Source organism: Megachile rotundata, chromosome 4 (assembly GCF_050947335.1).
Source record: "Megachile rotundata isolate GNS110a chromosome 4, iyMegRotu1, whole genome shotgun sequence".
In the NCBI taxonomy this organism is placed as follows: domain Eukaryota; kingdom Metazoa; phylum Arthropoda; class Insecta; order Hymenoptera; family Megachilidae; genus Megachile; species Megachile rotundata.
Window position 1 is genome coordinate 11,058,199 of NC_134986.1, and position 24,489 is coordinate 11,082,687.

General features: G+C 34.3%; 1 protein-coding gene across 1 annotated transcript in view; it reads left to right on the top strand.

Moving 5' to 3' along the window:
* The first annotated feature begins 16,886 nt into the window (after positions 1–16,886).
* LOC105662019 (uncharacterized) overlaps positions 16,887–24,489 on the top strand; it is a 251,698-nt gene continuing 244,095 nt past the window's right edge. The window contains exons 1-2 of the mRNA XM_076531289.1: positions 16,887–16,894; positions 17,416–17,591. Of these exons, the coding sequence (XP_076387404.1) occupies positions 16,887–16,894; positions 17,416–17,591 (184 nt within the window). The remainder of the gene's footprint in view (positions 16,895–17,415; positions 17,592–24,489) is intronic.

Below are 24,489 nucleotides of genomic sequence, written 5' to 3' on the forward strand. Positions count from 1 at the left end.
GGGTGGAATTGTGAGTCTAATTTAGATTTTGGTTATTGTCATTTTTCATTGAATTTACGGTGTGTAATTGTTCAGAAGGGTAGTCTAAGGTATAGGGTACTCTATTTGTAAGTTTGACATATTAAATTTTTTTTGTAATAGTTGTTATAAGTGATAGGTGTGAATGTTAAATTTTTACTGAAATATGGGAGTAAGTCTTGTTTTGAAATTTTTGTGATATTGATTTTTATTATGTTAGAATATTTACAAGACATACTGTGTATATTATTAAGTACGATATCGACACAGTTGTCAATAATAGCATTTTATAAATAATTGTAAATATAAGAATTTTAGTGCTGCCTGTAAATGCTGAATTTTGACTGAAGTATACTGGGAGCAAGACCTTACAATTATTGTAATATTAATAATATCAAAATATTAAAAAGACACTATATATTATTAAGTATGACATCGACGAAGATTATAATAATATGTCACACTCAACCTTAATATTTTAGAATACAATAGATTTTTATTAATTAAGAAGAATATTGTTGATGAAACACAGGTTAATTTTTAACAGCAAACGAATAGTAGTTCAGGCATTAAAGCATAGAGAGGATATCTAGATCCAACAGAACAAGTAAATGCGTTAGGAAATATTGTATTGACAGGTGTAGTTGCCGAATCTGAATTCTGTCAAGTTACTGAAGCGTGAATTAGATAGAAAATGCACAGAATCCAACATCATATTCAACGAATACGATCTGAAATATTTTACGAATACTAGGGTAATAAATATCTACGTGTCGAAAATAAAGGTTTGCATATATTGAAACTTTATTGGGTAACTTTCTATTTATATAATATTATTTTGTACTTATGTATAACAAGTACATTATAACATTTTACATTTTACTAAACATCTTAAAATTTAGTATTTTTATTCAGATGGTTTTAGGTTATTTCTTAAACCTCTTAATTTTCACTATTTTAATTCTAACAGTAGATTGCAATATATTTCATATAAGATTAGTCTTAAATTTTGGAGGTCACTCTTTGAACTCTTCAACATTCACTGTTTAACTTCAAAGTGTATGCACAATAAAAATATAAAATTTATTAAATTACAGTCGAAAATGGTCGAAAATAATTTATAAAACTTTTCCCGAAATGTCCCTGTTTTTCGATTTACTTCTCCAGTCAATTTCTGCTTTAATTTGCATTTAAAACATGCATCTATGAGCGAGATAAAATATTTATTACAGGCTTTTGCATGCGTAAATCACTCCATATAATCTACCGATTGCATCGAGCTATACGTACTTTCAATAACCCACTTTTCAATTCACATTTTCTCTTTGTCCTCCATGATTTTCATATTCTTTTAACGTGAACTACCAATCAAAACTAGATACGTATCGCGTTATTTAAACCCTCGCAAATAAAATATAGTAATCTCTTTTATAGGGGATATTGACAATTAAGAGTAATCGAAACATTTTCTGATATTTGTGTTATTTAAAATTGATCTGAAATCAAGAGGAGGCAGATAGAAACTCAAAATCCAATTCTTTAATAAATTTTAAAAATTGTGTTTAAAAAATGCACTTCATTCTGATATATAATAGTAGTATAATTTTGGGAATTCATTAGTCACTGTTTAAAAAGTACAATTTTTCAAAAGTTTCAATTTCTGTAATTAGTGATAATCTAATACAATTTGTTGTCCCAGAAATTATTTTACCTCTTAAATTCTATAAATTGTTATACATGTGTGGACATTTAATTCACACATGTCAAGGATCACAGAGCTTAAATTCTATAAATTGTTACACATGTGTGGACATTTAATTCACACATGTCAAGGATCACAAAGCTTAAATTCTATAAATTGTTACACATGCGTGGACATTTAATTCACACATGTCAAGGATCACAAAGAAATGTACAAACTAGAAAATTCAAAGATATAAAAACCTTGCAATTCAGAAAATCAGAACAATCTGAAAAATGTATGATTTTGTAAATTTGCCAATTAGCAACTAATCCCAAGAGAAGCACATTTACCCCGATTAGGTTAAGCTCCAAATGGGAATAACCGTTTAACTCATCCCAGGGATGAGTTCTGACTCGCAGTGAATCTAGGGAGATAGTTCGATTTGATCCGCGAAGAAGTTGCAGTTTGTCCGATGGTTAACGTTGCTTGATTCTGGATGGAAAGCTGAGGCACAATGGGCAATTTTCCATCCAGACGAGAAGTTTCGTGGCCAGCCTCGAGGACGATTAGATAGGCGCCAGGGTAATGGCGGGAGGTCCAATCTGCATTCGTAATGACGAACGTGGAAGGTGACACAGTGTCTGACCCTGGTGCAGGGACATCGGCCATCTATTAACCCCCGGGGCCATACGAACCCTCCCCGAATAGTCTGCTTCTCTGTCACGCGGAACTATCCAGGGCAACCCCGAGCTGCTACCACCACATACCCTTAACGACCCCCAACTGCTAATATCCTTCACTGCTCTGCGTTAGCTCATCTTCTTACGGTTAAAGGTACACGATTGTTCAAAAATATTGATACTGTATATTTAACGGGAACTTTGCATTTTATATAGAACCTTATGGGTTTTAGATGTAATGGGTTCTAGTTTTAGGTGGTATATGGGCTTTACATATGATAGGTACAATAGGTGCCATGTTTGATAGGGATATGTGGACACATAGGGGGTACAGCAGTGATAGGTCTTTGTTGGTCAATTTTCTAATTTGAAATTTTGGGGTTTGGAGAGTTGGGAATCTTGGGAGTTGGAAATTTGGAATTTGGAGAGTTGCAAGATTGGGAATTTAGGGGCATGGAAATTTGAGAGGTGTTGGAATTTGGTGCTGTAGAAATAGGAGAAACCTGGGAATCTGGGGATTTGGAGATTTGGAAATATAGGAACTTGGGGATTTGGAAATTTGGGAATTTAGGGATTTGGAAATTTGGGGATCCAGAAATTCGAGAAACCTGGGAATTTGGAGATTTAAGAATTTGCGGATTTGGTGATTTAAGGATTCGGAAATATAGGAGTTTGGGAAATTTGGAGGCTTGGAATTTGGGTGCTTGGAAATTTGGATATGTAGAAATTGGGGAGACCTGGAAATTTAGGGATTTAAGGACTTGGAAATTTGAGGATCTGTAAATATAGGAATTCGGTAAATTCGAAAACTTGGAATTTGAAAACTTGACAATCCTGAAAACTTGAAAATCTACAAATTTAACTCCTAAACCTAAGAAATCCGTAAACGTGAAAAATCCTCAAAAAGGTACAACATTAAAAACTTAAAAATCTCCAAATTAAAAAATGAAAAATCTGAAAAGATCTAAAAAGAAAAAATTTGAAAACAGCTTTTCTCAGCAGGTAATTAATAGGCGGTTGAATACTTTTGAGTAGTACTATACACATATAGGGTAGGTTCGAGGAAGGAAATTTGAAACCCTTTCCTTTGAATCCATCGATCTTCGTTGGAATCTTGTTCGCCTAATTGGCACGCATTTTCAACGGAAACGATACGCTACGGAATTTAACCCTCTGTGGTCTGACCTTTTTTGACTAATAACCAGCTGTCTGTTTGAACCTGTGTTCCAGCAAACCGCAGCTAGTTCAAACGACAGTTCCGATATATCTACTAAATCCTGCTTCAAAGTATATCATGTAATAAAAACTTAATCTAAAGATACCTCGAATAAAAAGTTTGATTTATTCCCTGGGATAATTACAAAACTAATGAAAGAAGAAACTAAAAAAATAATGAAAAGTAATGAAAGAAGTCATTTTTAATACCATTCTTAATAAGTTTATTAACTTATTTGAAAAATCGAATACTTCGTAGATGAAGTGAGAATTTTATTTATAATTCGTTATGAATATTTTAATACATTATTTACGAAATTTGTGTCGTTAATATTTGCATTGACGTTTCATGTTGATTGGTTGAATATATAACCGCATATAGGAATATTGACGTGACTCTGCCTATGCCATCAGCTCCAGGTACAGTAATGAGATTTTACCGATACGGTGAACCGATATGCATCGCTCAAAAGACGATATCAATTAGTTATAAGCGTATCCTTGCAATCGGATCTGATTTCCACAAGTTTACTACTACCACGCACGGTCTTCGGTTCTCGCACTTTAGTATTCACCACGGATTCGCAAGTTAATTGCAGCATTTACATCTGTTTCTCCAGCAAAGCTCATAATCGTGCGGCGATACTGTTGGATATAAGCTGAATATTCGGAAAGAGATCACTACGAGCAAAATGCCGTCCCATTACGCTGTCGGCGGAATTAGCTACATCTTTTTTTCTCATTCGTGATATTTCAACTTTTTAAATTTTGTAACTTTTGTCTTATGGAAGTTTGGAATAGTGGAATTGTGGAGTTTCTGAATTGAAGAATTGAAGAGTTGAAGAATTGAAGAATTGAAGAATTGAAGAATTGAAGAATTGAGGAATTGAAGAATTGAGGAATTGAGGAATTAGACAATTGAATAATTGAGGAATGGAAGAATTGAAGAATTGAAAAATTGAAAAATTGAAGAATTAAAAAATTGATAAACCAGAAATTAAACACTGAAAACTGGAAAACTGGAAAATTTCTAAATTTGGAAATTAGAAAACTAGAAGATTAGAGAACTGGAAATTTAAAACTTAAAAATATTAAATATTTGAAAATTGAAAAATTGAAGAATTGAAACATTGAAACATTGAAAAATTGAAAAATTGAAAAATTGAAAAATTGAGAAATTGAAAATTGAAAATAGAGAAATTGAATAATTGAAACACTCTATCATAAAAATTTAATTCATCTTCACATATCATTACTCATAATAAGACGCTTATACGTATGTACATCAACCCGAACATATACCTTGTCTGACCACATACGTACATTTTCACTATGACAGTCGAAACATTGACAAGATCATATGTATACTTAACGTTGCTAGTCTCCTATCGAAGCTTTCTATTCTCATACAAAGATAAACCTTCCATTCTTATATTAATCCCCTCAATATCAGTATTAATATCACATAGACAGTCAACACGAAACAATATGTTAACTCCTGCTGCCTGATCGTGTATTTACGATTACACAGATGTAGTCTGCAATATATCTATATACTACTGTTCTACAATGGCACGTATAACATGAGTCGGATAGTACTGGAGTGTAAACAATCGGATTGGGATACAATCAATTATAGCCCACTAATTATCGCTTGTAACTCTATTAACGTAACTTATTGTACTCTCGAATAATTGAAATAAGGCCGCACATTAATTGACTTATATAAAATGTATATCAGTTTAACAATTTATTTTCCAGATTTTCATGAAATTAGCGCACAATGCTCATTGCAATTCGATATTCTCTTAATTAGCCTTCTGTTTCCAATGTACGTATTTCAATTATAATCACCTATTTGATGATTAAGCAACTGATCACCGATTTCGGTAAATACGGCCATGTTATTTATGTTATGGTGAAAGCATCGGGTTTAATTAAATGTATACTTATTAGTTAATGTACGGTAAGAGCAAATTTGGTTGATGTGGGAATATGGGGAGAGAGATAAATAAGAGTATTTGGTGATTTTTGGGATTTTAATTTGAAAATTTGGGGGAGAGTTGAGAGGCTGGAGGTATGGGAATTTTTGAGTTTTAGGGAGTTGGAGATCTATGGATTGAGGATTTTGGACTTTGGCAATTTAGGGGTTTGGGAATTTAGGGATTTGGGAATTTAGGGATTTGCGAATTTAGGGATTTGGGAATTTAGGGATTTGGGAATCTAAGAATTTGGCAATTTAGAGATTTGGGAATTTAAGGATTTGGCAATTTAGAGATTTGGGAATTTAGGGATTTGGCAATTTAGGAATTTGGGGACTTAGAGTTTTGGGAACTTAGGGATTTGGCAATTTAGGGACTTAGAAACATAGGGATTTGGCAAATTATCAATTTTGGAACTTAGGGATTTGGCAACTTTGAAATTTGTGACTTTCAAAATTTAGGACTTGATACGTTGAAAAATTTGAAAAATTGAAAATATTAAAATTAGAACCTTGAGGCTTCGGAAAATTTGAAAAATCGAAGATATAAAAATTTAGAAACTTGAAAATTTACAAACACGAAAAGAACATCAAAAGTTAAAGTATAATTTCTCGTCAGTGGCCAATAATGTCTCCGAACACTGTATCATAAAATTGAAATTGAAGGTTCGTTTTCGTCGTCGGACGCTTTGCATCCACGAGCCAACTCGTCCTTTTTCCGCGACGTCGCTCGCAGGAGAAGTACTTTGATTCTGTAAAGTGACACAACAACGTTTCACGGGATGAAGGCGAAACATCGAAGGCGGGGTTGAGCAGCCCTCATCAGGGCCAGTATTGCCACGATAGCGGAGTTACTTGTCAAATATTTACTCTAGGCGATGCTGGCACACAGCAACCTTCTGATCCTCCTCGATGCATCAGGTACAGGATGGGGACAGGGTTTCGTGAAAAATATTTCGTCGTTTCTCTACGTCTTCTTGTTCGTTTATGTTCCTTTGCGCTTTTTCGTTAAATGGGTTTAATATTTTATTCGATGGGTGTTTTGATACTTTTAACCATTATGATGGGTAATATGATATTTGCGTGTGCATTTACTCACATGTGGCTTTAAGCATATATAGATCTTTTCTCATTTTAAGACAAGTTTCAATTGGATTTTGTTTTGATGGCTTTTTTGATACTTGTGTGTGGATTCTCATATGTGGATCTAAGTATACTTTCTTCATATTAAGGCAAGTTTCAATTGGGTTTTGTTTTGATGGCTGTTCTGGTACTTGCATGTGTACTTACACACATGTGGATTTAAGCATATATAGTTCTTTTCTCATTTTAAGACAAGTTGCAATTGGATTTTGTTCTGATGGCTTTTTTGATGCTTGTGTGTGGATTCTCATATGTGGATTTAAGTATACTTTCTTCATATTAAGGCAAATTTCAATTGGATTTTGTTTTGATGGCTGTTCTGGTACTTGCATGTATACTTACACACATGTGGATCTAATTATACTTCCTTCATTTTGAGACAAGTTTCAATTGGATTTTATGTTGATATGTCATTAGTAAGGATCTATTAATACTTCACATACAAGATATTTTTCTATTATATCATATATTTTAACTTGACTTTATGGAAATGTTTGATGAGAATCTCTGTTAATCCTTCACATAGTAGCTTCTTTACATTCGTATGTGGTTCAAATGGATTTTATAAAGAAATCATATCTTAAACATATGAATATGTACTCACTAATTTATTTGTTTCAATACTTCATTTAATTTGTATTTTTTTACAAATGATAACTAAGTTTCTTAAAAACATTATATCGTCTATGCATCATACATTACACACGTGTGAACACATACTACTGTTATTGTATACTAATAATAAACATTTACTGTTATACACATCTAATAGACGTTCCAAAACTCCATTTCTCCATCTAATCAACTACAAATTTCTTTTTCCTGTAGTCAAATAACTCTTCCATATTTTACGAGTCTTCTGCGTACAGTTGAGTCACGAATTGTGATTCCAGTCGTGATGGAACTTCATTTCGAGTCAAAACTAGATTTTCCTGGGTTTATTTTACTATTTTTCAGTCTCATCACGAAGGGGCTTCTATTTATTCCAATATTTCCCTCTTCTTTGCATTCTGATAAATATACACTACGTTTGATTTAAAAACTTATTTATTGATGGAATCGATATTTTCTCATCAACATGAGTTAAAGAAATATTTTTCATATAACAACTCATGTAACAGTATGTTAAAAATAACTCATTTGACATGTGTCCAACTTTATAATTATTAATACAAACAATTAATTAATTTAAACAATTTTGATACAGCTTCAACTGAATTCTACAACTTGCAATATCATTGGAAATTTTATTTAAAAAATTTCTGAATAGTTTCAAATTTTCAATTCTAAATAAATATTTCATACTTTTATATTGATGATTACGTTTGTTCAGCAAAGTTTTGTAAACAAGAATCATACAAATTTTATTATATTATATATGTTTAAATAATAAAAGCGAAAAGAACGAAATTCGACTTTTTTCCAATATTTTTTAATTTATTTGAAAAAACTACAGATTCAGTACACAATAGAGCAGATATTTGCCCTTTTCAGACATGCAAAGGGCAACATCAAGGGAAGCTACAAAATCATGTTCTGTTTTTAGTAGAGAAACGAAATATTTGGTAAAATACACAACAGCGCAGCGGTAGTTGAATATGTCTTCTGCATTATTTTTCCGGCTGCTTTTTCGAGCATTAAATCCTCTATCATGCTTGTGTAATTTATTTTTACGAATACCACGGATATTTTTCCACAAAAGAGTCGAGCACTTTTCAAATGAAATGTTGGAAATTCCTTCGCAATTTATTGGCACTCGTTATTAAAATTATTTAACACTTTTATACCGCTCAAAATTTATCATATCGTTTTTATTATTGTACATGAGTTTAATTATACGACGATAATTAATCACTGTAATTACTATAAATATGATGCAGTTAAATGTTATTAATTACTGTAAATGAAATTTCATTTAATTCAACTCTCTTGTTCATTGCAACGCATTCTTTATATTCAACAGAATACAAACGTAACAAAAATAATATGTATTTTAGATTGATGACATCTTCTTTAGAAGTTTGAAATTTTGAGATTTGAAAGTTGCAATTTGAAAATTTTGAAAATCTTCGAATTTTGAAATTTGGAAAAATTAGAAATTTTTATAAATGGAAGATTTGGAAATCTTGAAATTTCAAGATTTGTAAATTTGTGAATTTAGAAATTCAGACACTTGGATTTAACAACATAGAAATTTAAGTCCAAGTATTCAAAAATGTCCACATAGAAAATTAGAATTTCCCAGCGTTATTAACATAAAAACTTGAAAACTTCCACAGTCTTGAAATTTGAGAACATTCATCAACTGCACATTAAATTCTTGCCAGCTGTCAAAAAGCCCAAGCTCTCAATTACCCAGATGAACATCGTATCCCTAATAACCCGTACTTCCACAACAAAACAAAAAATGATCACATAAAATTTTCTCTCCTAATTTCCTCCACTTTGATCATCCATCCGTATCACTGTCTTAACATCTCGTCATCTTGTCCGTGGCAGATCAGCGCGAAAGGACTGCAAGTAGCGGAAGGTGCGTTTAATTAGTGGTCAGGTTGTCTGCTAATTAAATAAATGGCGGACTTCAAAGCAGGGATCGAACGAAGGAAAAAAGCGTGTCGCAGAGGTTGAACGCACAGGTGTCTGAACATTAAACATTCAGAGTCCGTTCGCTCGATGTCGTCTATGAACGTCCACAGCCGAAGGACTTTGAAGTGTACAAAGGTCGCGTAGCTTACTCGAACGTGGTACAGTGCGCTGATTGGAGGGATCAAAGCCTGCACAGCTAGCTGGTATTTAATCATCCGACCGCTGAAGAACGCATCTGCTGTCGATTGGAGCCTCTGTCAAAACCTCTGTCCAACTCGTTTTTCACGCGTTCCATTCCCCACTCATTTCTCTGCCCTCGTTCCTTCTCGTTACTACGCGTACGTTTGTTGGCTCGATTGATTGTCTTCATCTATCGGCCAGATTATTCGAAAAGAACAGAGGTTCGCGATATAGAGGTTCATGGGGGATTGGGGACCTGGAGAGCTCGCGGGCAATGTTGGTTATGTTCATTGAACGACTACATGTCTCTGATTCTCAGATTTTATTATTTTAGAACTTGGAAGGATATTTGGAAATAGAGTACTAAGGAACTATTCTCTTTTCAAGCTTATACCCTTGGTAATTTGGTACTTTGAGAAATTGGAAGTTTGGAAATTTTAGACAGATTATTTGAAAAGGGTCTCGTGCGTCACATCTTCATCATACTATTCAATATAAAGCTCGATGAGCGGATGGGAGACCTGGAGAGCTCACTGTTGGCCACATTCACTGAACGACTGCATATCTTTGATTCTCAGCACTCAACGTTTTGGAACCTGGGAAGATATTTGGAATTACAGTACTTAGGAATTATCCACTTTTCAAGTTTACACCCTTGATCATTTGGTAATTTGAGAAATTGGAAGTTTGGAAATTTGGAAATTTAGACAGATTGTTTGAAAAGGGTCTCGTGCGTCACATCTTCATCATACTATTCAATATAAAGCTTGATGAGTAGATCAAAGACCAGGTGAGCTTGCTGGCAATGTTAGCCACACTCATCTTCCTTCTTCTGCTTGAGTGTTTAGGATCCGCCTTGTAAGTTATTAGTGACCACGATTGGGTTACCTAGTAGAACCGATTGTTTCTAGAGCAAACTATTTCTTGTAAGACAGTCACTGAATTTGGTAAGTTACGTTGTATCCTCTTCATACTTTATTTGAGACATGCTATCAACATTTAATAGCATCTTTTGTGTCACAGATATTTGATTCAGTTTTTGTGGTAAGGTACAAGTGTCCTCAACTTGAGTGTTCTATTCTTAGACGTGTACCTGAACATATCTTCATTTGTTCTGATTTTCCAATTCATGTGATTATAACTTTCACATGTTTTTTGCCATTTGAACATTTTTTAATATCAACAGCTAGTTAAACCTGTCATTGTTACTTGATCTTCCACATTTAATAGTAATGTTGAGCTGATTTTATTTATATTATTGAAAACTTTACATGTATATCTTCAATTCTTAAATTTCAACGTTTTGGAACTTGGTAATTTTGCAAGTTTAAAAACTTGGAGATATATTTGGAAACATAGTACTTTAAAATTGTCTGACATTCAAGTTAAGAAAGAAATAAGAAGTGATTCTACGTTATTATGTCAATAGTGTGATTTCTGTTCTTCGTGATACCGCAGTGACGTTAATAAAAGTTTTTCCTTTTCCACCAACAGCTTCGTTCGATTTTCCACCTTTCTTCGAATGAGCACGTCATACTGTACTTAAACGTCGTTCTTACGGCGTTCGAGGAAACGATTTGAAAGATTACGATAAAACATCGATTGTCTGAAACAGTAGAGATGAGTTGTTCTTAGTCGTCGTTTTCTACTGCAATCGATTTGGAGGAATGGAATTTATACTCTCGAGGTTCTGTTCAGTAACGAGTATCATAGAATTATTTTACTTTCTACATTGATTTATATATAGTTTACAAATGTTATATATATATATATATTAATAATACTTTAGAAATGTTTTAACATGTTTTAATTTTTTAAAGTTAATTTCATGTATGAATTTCATGTATTAATTTCATGTAATAATTTCATGTAATAATTTTATAAACGTATTAAATATATCGTGTATATATTAACAATGTTTTATTAATGTATTGTTAATACATACATTGTTATGTTACGTGAATATCAACTTTCCAAAAATCATAACATAAAAATGTTTCACCTAAAATATTTTTCATTGAAGAGTGAAGAAAAATTCGTATCAAACATAATTTGTCTTGATTAGCGCTAAAAATTAATTAAATTCGAATGCATTTAAAGAGATTGTTAATGCATTCATGATACCTGAAGTAAATATTGGAAATAAAATATGGCTTCCTCCATTCGAACCCTGTTTTCACGTAGAACCGTGAATTTGGCAAGCGATTTTACCGTTACATAAAATTCTGGCATCGAGATTAAGTATCATCGATCAGCAAAAGATTCCAGTCGAAATTCACTGAAATTTTTCGATCAATTTTAATATTTGTCTGCTTACATCGTCAAATGAAAGGCTTGCAAAGTGTGAAAAAAGCAAAACACAATTTACTGGGATATGAAAATGTTACCCAACCTACGTGACTCTTTTTGAACTTTTTTAAAATAGCTTTTGCAACGCAAGAGAATGACAGAGGGCTGTCTGGACGCGACAGAAGCCTTTCATAATATGAAAGCGAAAATGTACATGTTAAAGGATTATCGATAACGATTAACGCGCAAATTACAGGGAAATGCTTTTAAACGCTGAAAGTTATGAAGCACACGGTGAAAAATTGTGATATAATGAGATGGATGGTCCTTTGACGAGACAGGTTTTGAATTATTGTATAAAAATACCGTCTACTATTATTTATCGTCGAATAAATTTCTTCGTGTCGTTCACTCCATTGTCTGCAAGTGATTACCTTTCATGCATTTACTGAAATAAAATAGTAATTTAAGTTAAACAGCAGATTCCATTTCAACTGTTATAACGTCCATGAAATGTGTCTGTTGAATCACTTTACTGTTATTTCAGTCCCTTTAAATGTATTCGAATTTAACTTATTTTTAGCGGTAATCAAGACAAATTACGTACTGAATTTTAGGTTAAAATTTGATCATTCTAATTGCTATTTGATGACATGGAAGCAAGTTATAAAATAACTGCCGTTGTAAAGTCGTAAACACGATTCCCCAAATTTCTTACTTCTGTGTTTATCAGCTTTCTGCGCGTGCACAGAATGTCTTACATTAGTGTACTTAGTATTTACGATGATTAAATTTCTGCGGGTTCAGAATGTAACTCGAAGGGAAACAATAATCAGAAGTCTACAAAAAATAAACTTATAAATCTGTTTTCTCGGTCTGGCGATAAAATAGGAAACGGTGCATGCAGAGAACAGTTGTTAAAGAAAAACGCAAACCTGGGTAAATTCTATTTTAAAACGATACTTAAAACTCCATTTGTCTTTTGCTATTTAAAATTTTATTTAATCTTAAAGTGCTTTTACAATTTTTACTTTGAAATTAAAGCATATTTTTGAAAAAGACAGAACTTTTAATAAAGGCAAAATGTTAAAAGATTAAAAGTGTAGAGATTGTTCTGCAAGTTTCGATTCAAATTTCAAGTTCTGTTAACAGAAAAGAAACCTGTAATGATATCGTGGTCGCCTGATTCTTAGATCTTGTAAAGCCTTCTTATTCCCCAAGATTAAAGATCATCTTAAGGGCCATCATTTTCATACAATTGAAAGCATTCGAAAGGTCGTGACCGACTAAGTGAATGCTCTAAAGAATGAAGACTTCTAGCATTGCCACAAGGAATGGGAAAAACGTCTGTGTCGTATCGTCCATCCTTACAATTTTTCCTCACCACGTTCACAGAGTTACTAGTAGAATAGAGCTGAGCTACCAAACAAGTCAGACATCGGAGCTCCTCAATGGACGTTTCAGTCCCTGTACAGTAAAGGTTCGTTTATATTTCCTTAGGTGTGGTGCGGGTAACCAATTTCTTAATTTGAGAAATTGAAAATTTGTGAATTTTTTAAATCATCTGAATTTTTATGATTTTTATGAAATTTAAGAAATATGGAAGTTTGGTACATTTGAAATTTCTAAACTTTCTACTATTCAAATTTATAAATGCATTTCTAGGTTCATTATATTCTTAATTTATTATGTTTCTAAAATTCTAAATTTACAAAATACTGAAATTCATAAACTTCAAAGCTTGAAATTCAGCAAATTCAGCCTTCTTGAAATTCAATATACAGGTTGCTCTAAATAATTGCAAACGTCAGTTCAGGTTACTGAATTTTCCGTCGAAAATATTTCTATGAATAATGATCCGCGCTCTAGAAGAGGGAACAGTTAGTGTTCAGTGGTTAAACCGTACAATGCACTCTTACTGCGAAATTAAACATGAAGTTCATAAATGAACTGTAGTTGATTTACTATCAAATCGATCGACCTCCTCATCAGTAGGGTTCCAGCGTGGCAAATTCAAGCAGAAAAGACAGAAAAACAAAGATCGCAGTTCGAATTTTTAAATAACTACCTCGACTATCGAATTTGACTCTCCCACAATTTGTAACGTATCAGTTTACAAAACGACAAAAGTTTAGAAGTCCATAGCAATGTTAAAGCCACGATCGAGCATTATATTTGGAGCGATTAATTATCTTGTAGCGACACCACGAGCCCCGTCCATCGATCTTCGTGCGTGGTCGGTGTCGTTCGGTGGCGATCGGCCGGCTCCGCGCGTAACTTCGCAAGCGCCGAAAGGGCGGTGGGGCTCGCGAACTTTCGGCTGTGGCGCTTTCGTTCATTCGTAGTTGAGCGGCCGGTGCGCGCGTTTGGCGCGAATTTTCCCGTGTGTGCGCGCCTATTCGGTTTCCGACGTGTGTCGCGTGTTATCGCTAATTAATCGCCCATGGTGAAATCGATCCGTCAGCGATACTGTTACCGTGCAAGTGTGATACAAGTGCATATTGCGTGATTGCAAGGAGACGCGTGCCACGTAACTGGAATTGAACGTCGTACGGGGAGATACTCCGATTAAATCGCCGTGTGGTGTTGAGTTTAACGCGTCGACGCGATAAGAAAAGATACGAGTGCATTCAAACGAGCAAAGGTATTTCTGAAAATAGAATAGCGCGATTTGGCCCGCGGTGCAGGGCGTAAGTTGGGTTAATCGCGGCCGGTCGTATGCTTTGAGGATCACGTGCCGAGTGTGAAACACAGGTACACGAATAGTTCCATCTAGATTTGAACGCGAGCCTTTGTGCTCATAAGCGTACTCGTGGAAGAAAAAAATCACGTTAATTAAAGGTGATACGTTACGTGTGACAAGTCGAGCGAGCGTTTTTTTCAGTGATGCAGCTCGACGCATAGCGCGACGCACAAAGCAACCGTGCAGTTCAAACGGCGCGCGTGACAGTTCATTTTAATTAATCTTTGCTCGTTATTTTCGAACTCCATACTGTCTCTATTATTAACGTTCCGGCCCGCCCTTTGGTTCGGGCGCGCTTGTTTTGTAATTTATGATTCGGTCTGAATGCCTTGTTAAAATTCAAAATATAATCCGGAGATCCTTCTGTTTTCTTTTTGTTCGTTTCTTGTTGTGGTGCTTTTTAATTCGACTCGAGTGCACGTCGAGCTTGAAATACTTGGGAAAATTTTTGTTCCGAGATGTTCCGTGTAAATAATGCTAATGTTATTCGTTTGAATATTCATCTTCACGGACGAAATATTTCGAAATTTCAACGGATATTTTCTTTCTCGATTCTTTGCGGAAAGCAATATCGTTCGCTGACGCTTTGGGAAACTTTAAGAATTACGTTTGATTTACATTCTTTCATTTATAACTAACGAACGGTAAAATGTGGCAATTTTACTAATTATTCGAATATTAACTTATAATTATATTGATATTATATATTTTTGAAGAGAAACATTTGTGAGGTTCCACATGTGACAATTTCAAGAATTAAAAATTAAAAATTAAAATTGTTTGAACAATTTGAAAAATTTATTCAGAGAAAACATTGGTAATTTGTAAGGTGGTTTAAAAATCAAATATTAAATTGTAATTACGGACTGTATATTTTGTATTATTTTATCTGATCAAATATGCAGTGTACTTCAACAAAAATGATATGGAATTTTCAATAAAATTTTTGTTTGTGATATTACAAATTTGAAATATTGTACAAGTTTCTGTTGAATGAATTTATTATATAGAAAACGTTTGTTTAATTTTGTTGTTACGTTCGAGAGTAAGAGTTACGACGTTGCCACAGTGAAAAGTGACCGTATGTGGTCAGACCAGTACTAAGCGTTATTGAAATAACCTATCCAACTGTTTATCGACTAGAATTTCAATTTTTTTTCTATATTTAAATACTCACAACCGGACTCTATTATTCGACAAATAACAAGGGTTTTATTTTGTGTATTAACAAATGAAGATATTTTTCTATCACATGTGGAACATACATAAAATGTGGAACATACATGTATACACAAAAATTATAAATTTGCATGGTATTTTATCGGTATTTTTTATTGCAATTTTGATGACGTGTCAGCTACATTTTGATCCAAAAAGCATAACTTGATTAATGTAATCAATTTAATTGAATTAATTTCACCAACGTAACACGTTAACACATAAAAATTTCATAGCATATCATTAACCTATAAAAACCATTTTACTTACTTTAATAACCTTCTATACGAAGTCAGATTATTCCATAAAATAACGGGAATTTGCAATTAAAATTCGAACAGAAGCGGAATTTCGTATCACGAATTTTCGATTATAAATCCTGGAAATATTCGTCTGCAATATACGCCGCAAGACAAATTGAAAATTATTTCTCTCCTTCATTTATTTCGTTGAAATTTCGAATGTTCGTAATTCATTCCTCCTCGATCATTGCAATTAATAAAGCCACGTTAATAGACGCGTTCCTGAGCGTTAACGCTTTTGAATCGTCGCGAAAAATAACCTCTAGAATGTACGTAAATTAACGGGACCGTGAACGTGTTGCGACGCGTGGATGCAGAACGTGAAAAGCGAAAAAAAAATTTTGAGTTGGACGCGAAGCTTGTTTGTTCTTCCTTTGCTTTGTTTCAGTGCAACGGTACTACTGATTCTATTTGGACATAAAACAAAATTTTCATCGTTGTTAATGAGAAATTTTTACTGTTTATTCGATTTTATTTATTTTATTCGCGGAATATGGACAACAGTAGTGCTTGAAGTTTTGTAATATATTTTTAAAAAATTCTTTGTTGATGGTACTAGTAGTATTATGTTACATCTCTCCCACATATTGTCACATGTTATCACATATGTAATGTAACTGCTTAGAAATAATCGTATTAGATGCTTGAAGTTACAGTATGAATTTATGTATGACAGACATATTAAAGTTGTTAAAAATTTGTTAAAAGTTAAAACTTGCATAAAATTAAAAATAATTAAGTTCATCAGCTTCAGTGAACAGTAATATTTTAAATAGAGCATTTTATACAATAAATGAGATGTAAAATTAAATTCTTTTTAACAGTACCTGAGAATGAAAGTTAAATAATGTCTCAGTAAAATGGTCAATTTCTCTACAAAGTTCTTTTAACACAGAAGAGATAGGAGTATTTCATGCGATAAAATATGAAGACATTTTCAAATCTAAAGTCTACAAAGAATTTCTACCTGAACGTTATAATTAACTCTGTGAGACTGTTCTATAAAAATTCTCTTATCATTCGCTATTTGAAATATTTGAAGAAGCTAATTACAGTGTACTACAGTCGAACAAGACTATCATAAAAACATTATACTATAAATTTGGGTGTTTTTATCATGACAATGTATCACAGAGTTAATTGACCGTATCATCAATAATGAAACAGCATCGAAACAATGCAGGAGACAAACAGACGATTTAAATTGCATTTAAATAATGTCCACGCGTTAAAATACGTTCCGTGTCCAAGTATTTAACGTTCTTTTTAACATTTCAACGTTTGAATGTGCTTTCGCAGTAGAAACGGACGATGCAACGTAAATAAACGTAATTTGTTAATCAGTCAGTGTATCAGTGTTATAATGTGCGATAAAGTGCGAACAAACGGATTCGCGAATTAACTGCAGTCTTTGTGGAATTTGTTTGCGACGAAACAAATGTGTTATTGTGCTATGGAAAAAATCGATCGAGAAGGACATACTATGCTGTGGAAGGAGCCTTCGACCCTGTTCGTAGTTTCAACGGATCGTCTTTCCATCGAGTAGAGATTGGTGAGTAACGATCTACTTATTTAATTAGTAATTTATTTAACGAGCTTCCTGCTTAATTGGCGATTCTAACAACGATGCTGTAACGTGTACATAAGCTTTATGTAAGCTAAGTGTTTGGAGTCTTAAGTTATTGGGAAATGTGTACAAGGTTCTTTAAAGTTTAACTCGTATTTAGAATTAAGTACATTTTCTAATTTTTGAGGATTTGTGGTTTGAAATTATTTTATTCGCTTCTTTGATTTCTTTAAATTTTGTGTTGTTTAATTGACTGGATTTAAAGAAGTATCTACAAATTTCACAATCTACGAATCTACAAATGAACAAACTTATAAATCTCCAAATTTAAACATCTCCAATTCTACAAATCTCGAAATCTCCAGTTCACCACAACTCAAAATCTACAAATCTCCAAAGTTTAACTCGTATCTATAATAGAATACATTTTCTAATTTTTGAGAATTTATAGTTTGAAATTTTTTTATTTCGCATTTTCGAATTCTTTAAATTTTGTGTTCTTTAATTGTTTGAATTTAAAAAAATATCTACAAATTTCGGAATCTACAAATCTTCATTTCTACGAATCTCTAAATCTGCAAATCTCCAAATCTACAAATCTCCTAATTTAAAAATGTCCAATTCTATAAATCTCCAAGTCTACAAATCTCTAAATCTACAAATCCTTAAAACTACAAATCTCCGAATCTAAAAATCTCCAATTCTACAAATCTCCAAGTCCACAATTCCCCAAGTCCACAAATCTCCAAATCTACAAATCTCCTATCCTACAAATCGCTAATTCTACAAATCTCCAAATCTCCAATTCACTATATGTCAACATCTACAAATCTTCAAATTTTCAATTTTCCAAATCCCAAAGTCCCAAAATGCCTAAATTCATGAAGTTTAAAAATCATTAAATCTCATAATCTTCAAATTCCGAAATACCCTAACTCCTAAATGCCTAAATCTTAAAATTTCCAAAATCTCAATTTCCCGAATCTCCAAATTTCTAAATACCCAAATCTTCGTATCACCGAATCCTCAAATCACCAAATCCTCTAATCCTGCTATCTCCAAATCTCCAAATTTGCAAATCTGCAAATGTGCAAATGTGCAAATCTGCAAATCTGCAAATCTTCAAATCTCCAAATCTCCAAATCTCCAAATCCCCAAATTTACAAATCTACAAATGTCCAAACCTTCATATTTCCAAATCCCCAAAATTCTAAACCAAAAATTTGTCAAATATAAAAATTACACTCTTCCGATCATGACGTTCCCAATCCCCGTAAAATACCCGTTTCCTTCGCCCATCGATTATATTCCGCCCCTTAATGCACGAACGAAGAAAATGTTGAAAATTAATGCGACGGAAACGGTCGGATAGCGTGAAATCAAGCTTTGACGGACATTTCAATCAAGCCGGTATCGCGGTAAAGAGAAATTCAAAAAACGCATCACCTTGATCGACGTAAAATTTATAAAAATGCAAAATTTCAAAGCGCGCTGCCGTCGCGTTATCCACGGACAAATTGATCCCCAAGTGTTCCGGAAAACAACAAACAACCGATAAAAAGGAAAAGTAAATATAACATCAAGTTTTTTCTTTTTATTTTTTATCAAATACGTTTCCGATTTACGTCTAACGTCGATCGCGTTTTTGACACGGCTTCGAGACGGTTTTCATTGCGATCGAATGCGTGAAATATTCATGACTCTGGGGACGTATAAAATCCATTTTTCCATTGGCTCTGTGGAATAGGGATTTTTTCCGCTATTTTTTTCATGTCTCATTTCCACGACAATCGAACTGGAGACTGTGTTTATTCTCCGTGACGTTTCTACGTTTGTCTGTACCCCTTTTTTAGAGGTCCTTTTAAACTGGCCTACTGTCATGTTAATTACGGCAAGGTTGTATGATTGTGATGTTAATTAGGGTTTTACAGTGTCGATTCAAATTTGTTCCCTCTTTCGACGTTGGTTACGTAGAAGGATACCTTTGGGGGAATTTTCATTTTTTATCAAGTAGCAAATTCAGATTTGAAGTTTTGATATAGTCGACAGTTTTTAAATTTAAATATTTAATAATTTGATATCTGATATTGAAATTTGATGAATTTAGAATTTAGAAACGTAGGAAGCCAGGTATATAAGAATCTAGGAATTGGGTGAATTTTGGGGAATTTTGGGAATTTTGGGAAGCTTGGGAATTTTGGGAAGTTTGGAAATTTTGAGAATTTGGGGAATTTTGGAAGTTTGGGAATTTTTGTAAATTTGCGAATTTTGGGAATTTTACGAATTTTGGAAATCTTGGAAATTTTGAGAATTTGGAAATTTGTGAATTTTTGGAAGTTTGGGAATTTGGAAAGTTTGGGAATGTTGGAAATTTAGGGAATTTTAGAAATTTGGGGAATTGTGGGAAAATCGGGAAATTTGGGAATTTAGGAATTTCAAAATCTAGGTATCTAGGAATCTAAGGATGTGGGAATCTAAGAATCTAGGAATCTAGGAATCTAGGAATCTAGGAATCTAGGAATCTAGGAATCTAGGAATCTAGGAATCTAGGAATCTAGGAATCTAGGAATTTAGGAATCTAGAATTCTAGGTATCTGGGAATCTAGGAATCTAGGAACCTAGGAACCTAGGAATCTAAGGATGTGGGAATCTGGGAATTTCGAAATTCATGAACATAAGAATTTAGAAGTTGGAAAATTTCGAAATTACTAGAGTTTAATATTCAGAAATATCCATATATAAATATTCCCAACTTTCCCAATTTCCAAAGGTACTAACATGAAAATATAAAAATTTCCCAATTTACTATCCCTCAACCACCCCTCCTACTGCATCCAACTTATACACCTCCGTACATTGCCCTTACCATCACTCTCTCTTCATCAATAATACCTAACAACGCAATTCGAAAATTTCCCAAAAAATCCACTAACCAACATACCTTCGAAACGAACAATACCAGCAGAGTTCTGTTTCGAAAGTAAATTAGTTCCCCTAATACGATTAGGAACACGAAAGCAGGATAAATAATAGAAAGCGTTAAAAGTCTCGCGTATACGCGGAACTTGGAAGCGTGATTCGAGAAAGGTGTAGGAAGCGAACCGTGTACTGATCGAAGTTCAGAACGTGCCAAGACTATTTCGAAAGAGTTACTGGCAACGCTAATATCAGTAATACCAAGCATGCGACCGTCGTGGTATTTCGACCTGAAAGCTGCTGTATCCGCGTACTGGAATCTGTCCAACGGATATACCTTGCGCCATCCCTGTTCTCCAGAAACCAGGCGATTGCTAAAGAGAGCTGGATTCGCGCGATATACGATTTCGAGATAAGCAGTTACGAAATTTTATTTTCTTTCGTTGCTTCTGCTAGATAACGCTGTTAAAACTACCAATTGTCGAGGATACTCGATTTTTAAGTCAGAAATATATCAATGCGATTCAATGGCAAAAAGTTTGGTGAAAATTAAATGTTCCTTTGCCGGACAAGAATTGCAAACTTTATACTATGGCAATAAATATAATATATTTAAATATTTAATGTGGTCATTCGCTTTGGTTTCTGCGAAATCGTCGACATTGTTTTTAGTTCTCCAACGCAAGGTTATTAACCTCGACTGTTACCTTGAAAGTTCGACGCATGCGCAGTAAGGAACATGCGTAGTAGACTGCGCACAGTACATTAAAGCGAGATATAACTTTACGCAGAATTGTTATGCTCACTTGCTTTACATTCAAAGCTATTTATAAATCAAGATAGAAACAAATATTTAATTACTTCTTTAAGTACGACATACACCTAATAGAATGAACAATGTATACAAATCACTAAAAGAACAAATAATATCCCAAAAATTCAAATCATAACTTGATAACAATCTGTTCATTAATCCCATCAATCATAAATTTTAAAATGTAGAAGTTGAATTGCAAATGTTATACGTTTTCGAATTCAATAAACCGTAAGCATTTTATTTGGTCGCATAACAAGAAAAGTTGCGACGAGGTGCGAATATTTTAGTTTCGTCCGGGCTCGAGTTCTGGGACCATTTCTTCTCGAGGTGAAACATTCGCGTGAGATATGGCAAAGAAGCGACACTATAGAGACGCATCCAGTATTCATTTTCACGTTCCATTTCCTCATACTCGCCGCTCAAGATGCTTTCGAGGGCCATTCAAACTTTCTGAACATTGCTCTTCTCGTCACACTTTCCTGCTGGGAGTATAATCGAATCGAATAGTTTCGTGTCACTGATGTAACCCCGTTAGAACAGAAACAGTTACGCAGAAATTTCTTCTCTCTTCAATTTATGCGGACATTTCAATTTTTACTTATCCAACGTAAAGATACTATGCTTCCAAAGTTTGTATCGTGCTTATGAATTTTGTATTGTGTTCAAGAGAGTATGTATGCTTGAGGAGAGATGTTATTTTGGGAGATGATATTTTGTGTGAACATTTGACGATTATGTATTATTTGCGGGTCAGTTTTCTTGAAATTTAAGTTCAGAATGAGGGATGTGGGAATAGGGAACTTGAGAAGGGGGATTTGAGAATGAGGGAGGAATTCGGGGATTTGAAAATTTGGGGTTTGTAAATTTGGGAGATTGTAAATTTGAGAGTTTGGGAATAGGGGATTTGGGAATTCAGTAATTTGAGTATTTGGGGATGTGGGTATTCGATAATTTGAATATTGGGGGATGTGGGAATTGGGAGATGTGGGAATTTGGGGATGTGGGAATTGGGGGATGTGGGATTTGGTAGATGTGGGAATTGAGGGATGTGGGAATTTGGGGATGTGGGAATTTGGGGATGTGGGAATTTGGGGATGTGGGAATTTGGGGATGTGGGAATTCGGGGATGTGGGAATTTGAGATTGTGGAATTTGGGGGACGTGGGATTTGGAAATGTGGAAATTGGGGGATGTGGAATTTGGAAATGTGGGAATTTGGGGATGTGGGAATTTGGGGATGTGGGAATTTGGGGATGTGGGAATTTGAGGATGTGGGAATTTGGGAATGTGGGAATTGAGGGATGTTGGAATTAGGGTATGTGGGATTTGGGGATGTGGGAATTTGAGGATGTGGGAATTTGGGAATGTGGGAATTTGGGGGTGTGGGAATTTGAGATTGTAGAAATTGGGGGATGTGGGATTTGGAAATGTGGGAATACGAGGATATAAGAACCTGGTAATATGTAAATTTGGGGATGTAGGAATTCGATAATGATAGAACTTCGTAATAATAAACAAAAGAAAAGTGAACGATGAGATATAAAAGAACAGTAATTATCACTAACCTTCGTTATAGCATTTAACAAAGTTAAATTGATTCACACCACGCTATGTAAAACAATGTGGCGTCAGAAGTGGCGAGAGGCTTTTAAACGGGGGGTCGAGACAGATAAACAACTCGGAGCTCGTCGTCAATGAGCCGCGCTGGATTCGAAAAGCTCCGAGCTGAACAGCGAAGCGTGCTCGAGGAGCTTACTAGCATCGTTTCTCGCTCGAATGGAAACGGCAGGGAAATTCAAAAGCTCATGTTTGTCGTCCACTCGGCGACCCTTCTGGAAATTGGCCCGGTGTCACTCGAAAATTTCACGACCCTTTCGTGCGGTACGTTGACCAGCACGAGAGACACATACGGGCGAAATGAAATCAACCCGTGTTCCTCCACTTTTGTCCAACCGAAAGCCACGAAACAGCTATTACCGTCTACTTGTTACATGATGCTTGCACAGCACGACAAACACGCTCTGCTAATACAAATTCGAGACGTATGAACGGCCCTATGAAACTGTCGTTACGTCGTCTTGTAAGTGAATCCAGGCTTCTACGGTGTGGGGCAAATCTGGCACAACTACAGAAAATGTGCTAACTAGTTGCAAGAGGTACTTTGTGATTTCTAGTTACTGGGCGCATTGCTGGAATTTTAGATATTTGGGGATTTGGACTTTTTTCCAAATTTTTTATGAAATTTAGAAACTTTAGAAATTTTGGAAGCTTAAATATTAGGGAATTTTGGGACTAAGTATTTGAGTGAAATTTAAGGTTCCTAGGGATTTGAGGATTTAGAGATTTGGGGGTATAGGGATTTGGGGATCTAGGGATTTGGGGATCTAGGGATTTGTGAATCTAAAGATTGTTGGATTTAGGAATTTGCGGATCTAGAGATTGTTGGATCTGGGAATTGAGGGATCTAGGGATTGGGCTATCTAGGGATTTGGGGGTCTAGGGATTTGGGGATCTAGGGATTGGGCTATCTAGGGATTTAGGGGTCTAAGGTTTTGGGAATCTAAGGATTTCGGGATATAGGGATTTGGCGTTCAGGAACTTTGGTATCTAGGAATTCTTGGATTTAGGGATATTTTTGATACATGGATTTTTGGTCTAGGCATTTTTGGATCTGGGAATTTGGGAATTTAGGGATTTGACGATCTAGGAATTTGGAGATCTGGAAACTTGGAGTAGAAATTTTGGGTTGCAAGAACTTGTAAATTTAGATACTTGAAGACCTTGAAATTTGTGAATTTGGTGATTTACGTACCTAGAAATTTGTGGACATAGGAATTTGAGGATAAAGTACTTTGGCAATTTGAAAGTCGGAGAATTAGAAATGTGAAAAGTTGGGAAGTTCAAAGTAAGATTTGAAAATTTAGAATTTTAAAACTTCCAAAACGCATGATACAATGAACCTCATACAATCATTTATAAACTCTAACTTACTGAATTTCAAACGAGCTTCTCAAATCGCTAAACATAACCGTGTTATTAGAACATATTATTTACATCCAATTAAATTATTGTTCATCGCCGGAAATACAGGAAATTAGTTTGAATACTGCACTATAATTAGCGTAATTATTGCCTGGCAATTTAATGAACA